General features: G+C 44.8%; 1 protein-coding gene across 1 annotated transcript in view; it reads left to right on the forward strand.

The window, feature by feature from the left end:
• Positions 1 to 12,705, forward strand: part of CALN1 (calneuron 1) — a 204,463-nt gene that overhangs the window by 102,502 nt on the left and 89,256 nt on the right. The window contains exon 3 of the mRNA XM_056865300.1: positions 11,844 to 11,987. Within this exon, the coding sequence (XP_056721278.1) occupies positions 11,844 to 11,987 (144 nt within the window). The remainder of the gene's footprint in view (positions 1 to 11,843; positions 11,988 to 12,705) is intronic.

Here is a 12,705-nt window from a genome sequence, read left to right on the forward strand (position 1 = left end):
ATAGAGGATGGTGCCGAGTTTTTTTATGTTGTTCCAGAGGGTCGGACCAGAACCAACGGCTTGAAATTAAATCAAAAGTGTTTCTGTCTAGACATTAGGAAGAATTTTCTAACAGAGCAGTTCCTCAGTGGAACAGGCTTCCTCAGGAGGTGGTGAGCTCTCCTTCCCTGGAGGTTTTAAAGAGGAGGTTAGATGGCCATCTGTCAGCAATGCTGATTCTGTGACCTTAGGCAGATGATAAGAGGGAGGGCATCTTGGCCAATTTCTGGTCACTGGGGGTGTGGGGGGGAGGTAGTTGTGAGTTTCCTGCATTGTGCTGGGAGTTAGACTGGATGACCCTAGTGGTCCCTCACAACTCTATGATTCTATGATTCTAAGTTGAGTATGGCTTAGCCCCTTGTAGCTTCCTCTACCATTTGATGAAGGAAGTTGTCGGCCAGGAAGGTGAGGGACTTGCGTGACTGTGGTCACTTTGTCTCCCAGCACACAACAGAGAAGTTGAAGTCACCCATAACTACCAGGTCCTGTTGTTTGGATACCCTGTCAAGCTGCTCAAGGAGGGCAGCATCCACCTCCTCACAATGGTCAGGATATCTGTAGCAGACTCCAACCACAATACTGGTTATCCTTGCCCAGATACTTTCCACTGGGCTCTCACCCTTCTCCTCCATGAAAATAATTCACAGTGGGTAGCCGTGTTAGTCTGTCTGCAGTAGTAGAAAAGAGCAAGAGTCCAGTAGCACCTTAAAGACTAAAGACTTAGTCTTTAAGGTGCTACTGGACTCTTGCTCTTCCCTCCTCCTCCAGTATTTCTTGACAAGAAAAGCCTCCCCCACACATTCAGTGCCACTCCACCACCTCTTTGACCTTTTTGGTTTTTCTTGAACAACTCATATCCATCCACTACTACATTCCAGTCATGGGACTCCTCCCACCTAGTGTCTGTAATGCCTGCTAAATCAAATCCCTCTGACTGCATTAGAAGCTCAAGCTCTTCCTTCTTCTTGCCCAAGCTTTGGCCATTGGTACATAGACACCTGAAGCCCTGCACCTTTGGCTCCTTTAGACCCATCCCTCCCAGGTGGGCCTCTGCTGTTTGCTCTCCTTCATTGAAATTCCTACGTTGGTTGTCTCTTTGTGACATTAGTTTAAAGACCTCCTGATGAATCTCCCCAGCTTTGTGCCAAACACATTCTTCCCTGACCTTGATAGGTGAAGTCCATCGCATGCTTGTAGGTCATCACCAGAAAACGTAGCCAATGGTCCCAGAATCCAAATCACTCCTGCCGGCACCACCCATTATCTTCTGTTCCTGTAGCATTCCCCTTCCTATGACAGGAAGGATTGAAGAGAACACCATCTGTGCCCCCATTCCCTTCAGCTTCCTCCCAAGAGCTTCATAGTCAGCCTTAATACTTTTGATGGTGTTCATGGCTTTATTGTTGGTTCCCACATGGACCATCACAAATGGGTAATGATCTTTAGATTTGACCGTTTTGGTATCTGGCCTACAATATCTTTAATTTTCACCCCTTCAAGCAACACATCTCTTGGGCCAGGGGGTCAGGCCTGGACACATGACATTCCATACCGCTCAGCAGGGAGTCACCTACAAGCAACACTTTCCTTTTCCTTCCAGTGCTGTCTCTTTGTGTCTTCCTGTCCTCCTCTGTCTTCCTTATGTTTGTGATTCTTCCACTGGCAGTGTTTCCAGCTCTGCAGCCACTGCAAGGGCCTGGAATCGATTCCTGAGTTCTAATGGCACACACTACTGCTGAAACAAGTCTCCCCCCCCCCTCCTATAATTGTGTATTTGATTTTTCCTACCAAAATGTAGAACTTTACATTTATCTCTGTTGAAAGGCATTTTATTAGTTTTAGCCCAATTCTCCAGCCTGTGATTTTCCACATACACTGAACTAGAGGCTTGTATTTACATTTGGAGGAAAGGCAGCATGGTATAGCCTGATATCGTCAGATCTCAGAAGCTACGCAGGGTCGGTACTTGGAAGGGAGACCACCAGGGGAGTCTCTGCAGAGGAAGGCAATGGCAAACTCCCTCTGCTTCTCACTTGCCTTGAAAGGTCCTTGCTGGGATTGCCATAAGTCAGCTGTGATTTGATGGCACTTTACACACACACAAAAATATATTTGTAAGAACATTTAACAATGATATGTCCAAAGGGATCTCTTGTTTTTGACAGAGAAATACCTGCTGGTAGAATCTGTCCCAAAGATTTGGGATGTAGAAGCGCCTTGGAACTTTGTAAGATGAACTCTGGGTTTCGTAGCCTCTTTTTCCTGAGAGTCTAAATCACTTATGGGTTTGACCAAGAACACTTTGTGGAGCCTTAACAATTAACCTCTTGTTTAGTTTGCTTAGCATTACATTTTCTGTGACTCACACTTAATGGGGGGGGGGCAAAGGAGGGACGCAAGATGTCCTTGATGGTGAGGGTTTTTTGAAATAAGAGCTGAGATAAGAACTTGTTTAAGCACAAAAAAGTCCACATTATTTCTTCACAGAAAATAACCAAATTGTGGGGGCTGAAGAGTGGACTTCAGAAGTTCAAGGGCTCCAAATGCTATAGCTAAGAAACCCTTTTGAGCACATCTTCTGAGTGTACATGCACTGGATCTGTTTACAGCATGTGTGTTTTCTGGAGAGACAGTGGGATGGGGATGAGGCCAGCTTTACTGAATGTTCATTCTCTGGTTCACATTCGAAGTATGCATCACCACTTAACTTAGGGGGAGAATATGACCATTAAGACCAGAGTCGAAAATGACATAGTGGTACTGCTGAACCAGAAGGCGGAGTCTGTTGTGATACATAGCATCAAAATGATAACTAGCCCTGTGAATTTCAGGAGCATCCCGACAGATGTAAAATATTGGATGTTCTGACAAACAAAATTCATTTATTAAGCAGATTGTAACACCTTGTCTTGTTTCTTTTAAAAAATGCTTCCTCCTTACCTGGTACGGGATTGATGTGTTTTCCATACCGGAATTGGTGCATTGATAAGTCCTTAAAATACACACAGTGACATTTTTCACGGGATTCCTTTTTAGCCCCATTTTGCACGGCTGTCAGTCCTTGATTAGACACCAGCTGATGCGTGCGTATGCGGCTGCGGAAGATCACAGTCAGTTCCCCTCAACTACGTTTTAATACAAAAATTGTGACGGTTGCTAAGAGACCAGCACTTCGAGTTTAGAAACCTTCATCTGCACAGGATGCTTTAGCTTGGCAAATTTGGATTTCTCAGAGTTGGCAGAACTGAAATATGAACGAATGTGGTTTTTTTAAGTGAAGGTAATTCAGATGATGTTAAAGACATCTGGCGTCCTTTCAGGTTCCGTTTTTGTTCAGACATTTCACTGATCTGAGACACGGCCTCCTTCCACAAAGGATTACAGGAAGACTTTGGATTTCAGGAGAACAACCACATGATGCCATGCTCCTTCCTAACAAGACTCATGACGTTTCCGAGGCCTTGCCTTTTTATCTGCAGCAAAACAACAGCACAAATTCTCCAGTTAAACTGCCTCCAGAGGGGAGGTGGGGAAAAGCTGCACTCCACTTTCTGAAAGATATATGGCAAATGGCCGTCTTACACCCTTCTCCTTTTTATCCCTTTGAATGGTGTTTCCACATTTCTCTGCCAAGCCACGCTGTAGAGTTACAGTAGAGCTCAATAGAGAAAGAGAAAGAGAAAGAGAAAGAAAGAAAGAAAGAAAGAAAGAAAGAAAGAAAGAAAGAAAGAAAGAAAGAAAGAAAGAAAGAAATAAAGCGAGGTTTCCAAGATTGGAAGCGGGCTGATGTGATATTGATGTAATGTTTGAACTTTTGCACAGACTCGGGGTGAAAAGGGGAAAGGGGTGACAGTGATGAGTAGCATGGGAAAGGTGGGGGTTGTGGCTGACATTCCTTCTTGTTCCCACACTGCTTGCTGCTGTTGCTATAGTGGGGCGTATTTTCATGCCACCCCCTGGAAGCAGTCAGTTTAAGGTTTTTAAGAAGAGTTAAAAACAGTTTAAGGTTTTTAAATGGTCATCTGTCAGCAATGCTGATTCTATGACCTTAAGCAGATGATGAGAGGGAGGGCATCTTGGCCCTCTTCTGGGCACGGAGTAGGGGTCACTTGGAGGTGGGGGGGAGGTAGTTGTGAATTTCCTGCATTGTGCAGGGGGTGGGACTAGATGACCCTGGTGGTCCCTTCCAACTCTGTGATTCTATGTTTCCTCAAGTTTATATGACTTTATGTAGGTGTCTTACATTCAAGTTCTGGTATTCTGCAGTCTAGGTCAGAGATGTCGATTCAGGGCAGGGCTCTGAAGAGGTGGCCCAGAAATATCCTAAGAAAGGCCTTCCACTGAGATCCCTTAAATGGAGATGCTAGCGATGGAACTCAGAATCTTCCTGCATTCTAGACCAGAGATCTACAGCCAATGGCTCTACAGCCAAATGTGGTTCAGTACAGGATGAAATGTAGTTCTTTAAGAAAGAAAAGAAAATCTTTACGTTAAGGTCTTTTGGGCGAGTAGATATGTGAATTCCATTCAGCATGTGAATGGAATGGCAGGTGATGGGACTAAAGGGCTTCTTGGGAGGGGAGGGCATCTTGGCCCTCTTCTGGGCACGGCTTAGGCCAACCTCCTCAGGTTGGCTTAGGCCAACCTCCTCAGATGGCTTAGGCCAACCTCCTCATGGCTTAGGCCAACCTCCTCAGATCTGGGAAGCTAAGCTGGGTTGGTACTTGGAAGGGAGGCCCCCAAGGGAGACTCTGCAGAGGAAGGGAATGGCAAACCACCTCTGCTTAATCACTTGCCTTAAAGCCCTTGCTGGGATCACCATAAGTCAGCTGTGACTTGACGGAACTTGACACACAAAGGGCTTCTTAGATATGCTCTTCAGGAAGGGAGATGATATATGTGAACAGTTTCCAATAATCCAAATGCAAACCATGTGCAGATCTATGCCAGTGCAGTAAAAGATTGTGGAGGGTCCTCCTGGGTATATTTATTACTTATTGTGAGGTCTTGTGGGGGCCACTTTCTGATAAAGGACTGGTGTCTGGACTGTTGAAACTATGGATTACTAAGCCCCATGTAATAATATGTAATGTTAAATTGTATATTTTCAGTTATACACATGGTCTTGATGTCTTGCTCTGAATTTTGACATTGTTCAGCTCTTTAATTGTAAAAGTTTGCTGACATCTCTGCTAGACTATTGAGCTGTTCTCTGCCTTCTACCCAGTGCCAGTTTTTAAACAGGGTGCATGTTACTTGAGGACGCTGGTATTGTTCTGCATGCCAAAAACATCTCAGTGGAAAGGTCTTCAGTGGCACGGGATTTAAAACACTCTCAGGGTCCCTTCTTATTTACATTGGTTTGGCTGCGCAGCATTCTGATTTCAACAGAAATTCTATAATTTTTTCCTGTGTGTGTGTGTGTATGTGGGGGGGGGGAGATTCTGTGTGTGTGTGTAAGAGAGAGAGGGGGGGGGGAGCCAAAGGGGGTGGGTTTACCTGTTCTGCTGGGGGGTAGGCTTGATTGCCTCTGTGTGGGACTGTGCTTTCTACTGTTTCCACTGGTTGCCAACTTCGTGTGGAGTTAATTGCATCAGTGAGTTTCTCTCTGGCTGGTTCTTATTGTTTCCAATGGGCTGGGCAGCCACTCCTGTTGTTTCAAATGGGCTAGCCTGTCATTCGTTTTAGTATATCCCCTGTAATGTGGAGTCAATGCAAGTCAACCAACATTCCCCTCTCCCATTATCTTCAATGGGCTGGGCAGCCTCTCCCATTGCTTCCAATGGGCTGACTTGTCATTCATTTTAGTACATCCCTTTTAATGGCTTTATTCCAATGGGCAGATGGGGGACCCCTTCCGGGCCCCATATCTCGGGGACCCCTGACCCAATCTTAACAAAACGTGGGGGTTCTTGCAAGAAGGGTCCCCGCAAGCTACACTGAAAGTTTTGGACCTCTACCTCCAAACATGCCCCCCTGGAGCCGCGAAAAGGCGTGAATGTGTTCATAATGGCTTTATTGCAATGGGCAGATTGGGGGGACCCCTTCCAGCCCCATATTTCAGGGGGCCCTGACCCAATCTTCACAAAACTTGGGGTTCTTGCAAGAAGGGTCCCCTCAAGTGACACTGAAAGTTTGGGACCTCTACTGTACCTCCAAAAATGCCCCCCCCCCCGGAGCTGCGGAAAGATGTGAATGTGTTTTTAATGGCTTTATTTGGCCGAATTTTTTCCCGAACTCCAAACTTAGTGCCGAATTCCACAGATCCAAATCGGGGGAGTTTGGACTTCAGCATTTTCTAAATCAAAACGGGCCGAAATTTGCTGGGAAACAAAATTTCTCGGCTCCCCCAATATCAGAGCAAGGTGAAGCGCCCCACGGATTCACTTCTCTCTCCGGAGCAGCGGGGGTTGGTACCTAGCTTAGCCATCCTGACTCGTTCCCAAGTACAAAACGCTCCAACCCCAGAGGGGTTACCAGGCTCTTCCGAGTTCCCCACCTCACAGGGGATACGGACCTCTTCCACAGTTGTGCCACAGCCCCCCCTCTTGGAGGGGCTGTCGGATGCCTTTAAGATCACTTTAGTGAAAGCCTGCCAAGCGGAAGGAGCTGCAAATAATCTGCCAGACAAACTAATGCTGAGGGGGGAGTTTTGGTTTAAAGAAAATAAACTGTATGTGCCTGCTTCGTTGTGGAGGGAGGTGATGGATCGGAGCCATGTTTCCAAAATAGCCGGGCACTTTGGGTTCGTAAAGACCCTGCATTTATTACGCAGGCAATTCTGGTGGCCAGGGATGAGAACAGACTTGGACTCTTTCATTCTCAGTTGCCCTACGTGCGCTACAGCCAAGGGAGTGGTGGGGAAACCTCCCGGACTTTTGAAGCCGTTGGAGACGCCTTCGGCTCCCTGGGAAGTCATTGCCATGGACTTTATCAATGACCTTCCTCCCAGTCAGGGGGAAACGGTTCTTTGGGTAGTTACAGACCTTTTCTCCAAACAAGTGCATTTCATCCCTTGCACGGGACTGCCCACAGCGTAAAAACTGGCAAAGATGTTTGTGTCACATGTCTTTAAATATCACTCGTTTCTGCGTGAGGTGATTTCCAACAGGGGTTCACAATACGTGGCTAAGTTTTGGAAAGTGTTTTTGAAATTGGTGGGGGTGGAACAAGGCTTGTCTAGCACATACCACCCCCAAACTGATGGACAGACAGAACGTGTCAGTTCAGTGTTGGAATGTTATTTGCGTTGCTATGTGAACTACCATCAAGATCTTCTACCCTTTGCAGAGTATGCTTACAATAATGCCTCCCATCAGTCCACAGGTTACAGCCCATTCCATGTGGTGTATGGTAAAGAGTTCGGGCCATTTGGTAATGTGGATTTGACAGGGGAGGGGGGCGATGCTGAAATAGCTGATTGGGTAAACGTGGTATGAGACACCTGGCCCTGGTGGCAAAAGAATCTGGAGCGGGCCAAAAACAAGTACAAAGCACAAGCTGATAAACATCGTTCTCTGGGGTGGGATATCAAGGTGGGGGATCAGGTTTATCTTTCCACAAAAAACCTGTGTTCCCTCCCCCCCCAGCAAAAAACAGAGTGGAAAATATGTAGGACCTTTTCCAATCCCACGGATCGTCAATGAAGTCACGGTAGAACTAAACCTTCCCAAGTCCCTGAGGGGAATCCATCCCGTGTTTCTTGTCAGTCTTCTGAAGAAGTATATACCCAACCCTGAGTGGCATCCTGAACCTCCACCAGAGGTTCCGGTATTGGCGGGGAGGGGGGGAGAACACTTCAAAGTGTTCAAGATTCTGGATTCCTGCATACGCAGGGGGATCCTCTACTATTTGATTTGCTGGAAACATTTAGGTTCTGGTCTTGATGCCCCCCGACTGGCTCGTCAGTTCCACAACACCTATCCCCACAAGCCTCACCCAACTGTGGAACAGGAGGGGGGCCCTAGGGGGAGCATTATGTCAGGTCCTGACTAAAGTCACCTGAAGAAGGGCTCTTGGCAGGACCAGGCCAGGCTCTGGCTTCAGGTCAAGTTCTTGGTTCACAAACTCTGTGTATAGTTTCTCATCCTGTTATCCTGTTATTTGCTCAGCCTGCAATCCACAGCTGTTGTATTGCCTACCTTGCCCTGGGAACTGTTACCTTGGAATTGTTTCACTTTGTTTTACTTTCTCTGGCTGGAGTGCTTTTAACCATGTATTTTACCCATGTCATGCCATTAGCAGCCTTCTTTGTTCTGTAGTCCTTCTATTTACCTTATTGCTCCTAATAAAGTATTATTGCTTCAGAGCTACCTGCTTGAATGAATCTGCTTTTGAGGGATGCTAGAGGTAAACACCTGAGCCTGACATTCTGCTGGCACCACCAATGCAGCCACTGGTTCACCTTCATTATCTTATGTTCCTGTCACATTCCCCTTCCTCTGACAGAAAGGATCAAAGAGAACACCATCTGTGCCACCATTTCCTTCAGCTTCCTCCTGAGAGCTTCATAGTCAGCCTTGATATTTTTGATGGTGCTCAAGGCCATGTTGTTGATTTCCACATGGACCATTACAAATGGGTAATGATCTCTAGGTTGGACCAGGTTTGGTATCTGGTCTTAAATATCTTTAATTTTCACCCCGGCAAGCAACCCACCTCTCGGGTCATGGGGTCAGGCTTGATGTTCCATACCCCTCAGCAGGGAGTCACCTACAACCAACACTTTCCTTTTCCTTCCAGTACTGTCTCTTCATGTCCCCCTGTCCTCCTCCCTCTGTCTTCCTTATGTTTGTGTTTTTTCCTCTGGCAGATTTTTTAGCTCTGCTGCCACCAGAAAGGCCTGGAATCGATTCCTGAGTTTTAATGGCTCTGAGTGCCATCTTGCTTGATGGGCTGCCAGTGGAGAATCACTGTTTTTTTTTCAATATTACGTCTCTTGTTTTCTTATGTGAAAATTTGACCAATATCTCTCTTGGTCCTTTTTAAAATTAAAATCAAAACTTGAATTTATTCTGAATATCTGGTCAATGTCTGGAAAGTCCTCTTGAGTCTTCAAGTGGTCTTGTAGTATCTTATGAAAGCTATCTTCTAGATTCTCTCTACCAAAATCTTGTGCGATTCCTCTAAATCGTAGATTATTGTTTCTGCTCTGTACTTTCAAAGTTTCCCTCTATTAGAATAGGCTGGCGGAGACATTTGGTTCCCCCTCCTCTGCAGGTTAGCTGGCACAAGAATCATCCAATTTCCCCTTCTGGAATGGGAAGACCTGGGACATCACAAAGTCTCTCAATTACACCTGACAGCGTGGTTGTTGGAACCAGAGATGTAGTCTATATGAAGGTGTACACAGTATTCTGTTACAATCTAGGAAACCTTCCACTAGAATATCTCATGGGAGAAAGTGGCAGTTGTTTGAGGACTTGTTTGAGAGTACCAGTGGGTACTCTCACTTTACTTGCCCAGTGGAGAAAGTGCTAGAATATTTACTCTTCTTAGCTCAGAAGGGCCTAGCAGCCTCTTCAGTAAGGGGTCACTTGTGGCCATTGCTGTTTCCCATGTAGAAGTAAATAGCAAATCTCTGTTTGTACATGGTTTGGCTAAGAGATCCCTTGAGGATCTCCTCAACATTTTCCCACCCAGGCCTAGACTAGCACCCTAATGGCCGCTTCCTCTAATTCTGTCACAACTCTTAGCCACTCTGTTTGAATCTTTGGCCTCTTGCTCTTTGAGCCATCTCTCCATGAAGAGTTGCTTTTCTGATCGCGGTGGCATCTACAAGGCGACTGAGTTGGCTGCACTTGGAATTGAGCAACCCTTTCTAAAGATTTTCCAGGATAAAGTTACATTACACCCCAGTCTAGACTTCCTGCCTAAGGGGTTCTCTAAGTTCCATTTATTTAGTTCCTTACCAGTATTCTTCCCGAAGCCTTCTTCCCCTGTGGAAAAAGTATTGCTCTCATTTAATGTTAAGAGAGCAGTGCTTTATTACCACAACAGAACAAGAGACTACATCTTGGGACAGGATTATCATGGGCCTTTTACCATGGGCTGGATTACCACAAAATCTCCACTTGCTTTAGAGCGCCACTTGCATAAATTCAAGAGAAAGCCCACAGTTGCTACTTTGCCCTAAGTCAGACTTATTGTATCCCCAGATGTGTTTATAGTGGCGCAAGATCTTGCACTATAATATAGAGAGGTAATTGCTAGTGTTGCACAAGATCTTGTGCAAGCAACACTGTGCTAGGTCCCTTTCTGCTGACACATTGCTGGAGCCAAGCCTTTGTCTCTAGTACACAAGCATGTCAATGCCTTCTAAGGCACTGTGCTACTGACAGCCTGCTGTAATGTTTTGGACTCTTGATAACCTACTCTAGGACAAGTGTTCTATTATAGTATATATTAACTGAAAGAGCAGACATCCTCTAGCTTTTAAATTGGTGGAAGACAGGGTTCTTATCGAGTAGATGGGTATGACTTGCAATCCTAAGGGCACTTTTCTAGGAGTACGCCCCACTGAATAATATGGGATTCGTTTGTGAGTAGACCTGCTTATGATTGCTCCTTACAGCATGTAGAGTGTTCAGTTGTGTGCAGTCACAGGGGATGTGATTCAAGCAGCAGTACTTTTTATATTGTGTTCCACCCCGTTCCTGTTCATAAATTCAAGTACTTTTGTACCAAAACGTGGGTGAATAAAAAAACAAGTCCCAGATTTTTAAATATTAAAATTAAATCCCCGGGTTTAGATGATGCCCGCAAACTCCTAATTTTAAGAGCAGAAAGAATAAATTTAACTACAGAGAGTGTAGTTCCCTTATCACTACCAGCCAAGTTGTGTTATAGTTGTGTTCTTATTGCTGCTCACAAATTAATGTAAGGTATGAATTTTTGGTAGAATGAAAATGGGAGAGGGAACTGTCTTTCTTTTAGTTTATGGTAACATCCTATGCTTGGTTTCCTTGAGGCAGAATGTTTTTAGGATGAGCAAACATTCCCCATTTAATTTCTTTTTTTATATGTGTTTGTCTTTTTCAACAGTTTCTCTACTTTTCACTGTGAATTCTGTAGATTCTTTTGTACCATGCACACAAACTGTAGGGTTTATACACACACACACACACACACACACACACACACAGCATTTATATGTATAAAGTATGCTGTTTACATGTATAATATAATCCAGTGTGCACTGCTGATTTAGTGATGCACAAGTAATGTTGAAAAGTGTGCCCACTTTAGCAGCAAAAAATGTGGTGTTTAGAAATAGAAATGGCATTGAACTAAAAATTCACAGGTTTGATTCACACAATAAAGAAGTGAATCTGAATCAAGGATTTCAAAATAGCAGGTGTGAGAAATTGAAACTCCTCTCCTGTGTTTACTCAGTAGTGATTCCTCTTCACTGAGAAGCTGCTGTGATTTGCCCTGGGCAATCATCCAGGTGGATACTGACATGGAATTCTTACCTGGAAATCCCTTCTTTGATTCAGAATATTTGCAGAATGTGTAAAACAGAATTGTTCAGGAGGTCATTGTTTCAAAGGCAATGGGTATAGGGTTGTAGTTTTAATTTGGATGTAGTTTACTACTTTTTATTCATTCTTCTTGAATGGTGTAATCCAATTTTATTGCATAGTTTATTAGTTAATGGTGTAATTCAGTTTTATTGCAGTACTTATTGGATGTATTAAACTGGTCTTTATTACGTTTTGTTTTAATAATTCCATAATCCACATTGATTCTTAAAGATAATCATTAATACAGTTGTACTAACAAAAAATTCCTCTTATGGGCAGAAATTCGTGAAGCTTTCCGAGTTCTGGATCGTGACGGCAATGGCTTCATCTCAAAACAGGAGCTGGGGATGGCCATGCGCTCTTTGGGCTATATGCCCAGTGAGGTGGAATTAGCAATTATCATGCAACGCCTTGACATGGATGGTGAGTTTGGTTCCTCTCCTGCTCAGCAGTTCTTTTATTAGTTTGCACTATTGTTTTGCCTCTTTACATCCATAATGGCTTATGAGTTGGCTTGTAAAGACTCATCTTGGTACTGACTACCCCAGACAGACTTGCATCCCCTGAGAAGACCCTAATTGGCAGGTAAGGAGTGGGAGGTCTCATGTAGCCCCTAGAGATCCTCTGGGCCCAGATTGTCTCTGTTTTGTGATGACTGGATCTTGCAAATCCCCATTCAAATCCCTGTGTAGCCATGATGTTCACTGGGTGACCTTGAGTTGTTCACACACACTCTCAGCCTGCCCTCTTCCACAGGATAGTCTAATGAGACCGGGGCCCTGCGGCACTTAGCTCAGTTCCACAGGGTCTCTAAGACAGAAGTCATTTGTGCATGGGAGTTTTACCTGAGGTTCGTTGCTGGCTGGACGCACACTTTCCAGTCGGAAATCTCTGCACCATTAGTCTCCAAACTCAAAGAAAATCCCACCCCTTTAAATGCTGCTTTGTAATTGGCTTACTTCACAGTGCTTATTGTGAGAGAGGATTCCCCCACCAAACCCAACTGCAGCATAAAAAAGCATTTTAAGAACAAAAAATGGAGCAATCTGAAAGAAGTCCAAGCCTTGGTTTTAAAAAGCCATACTTTTGCTCAGAAAGAGCTCTAAGAAAGCAGGAAGTATTTGAATTCCTGCCTCTTTAC

This window comes from Euleptes europaea, chromosome 19, assembly GCF_029931775.1.
Source record: "Euleptes europaea isolate rEulEur1 chromosome 19, rEulEur1.hap1, whole genome shotgun sequence".
Taxonomy (NCBI): Eukaryota; Metazoa; Chordata; class Lepidosauria; order Squamata; family Sphaerodactylidae; genus Euleptes; species Euleptes europaea.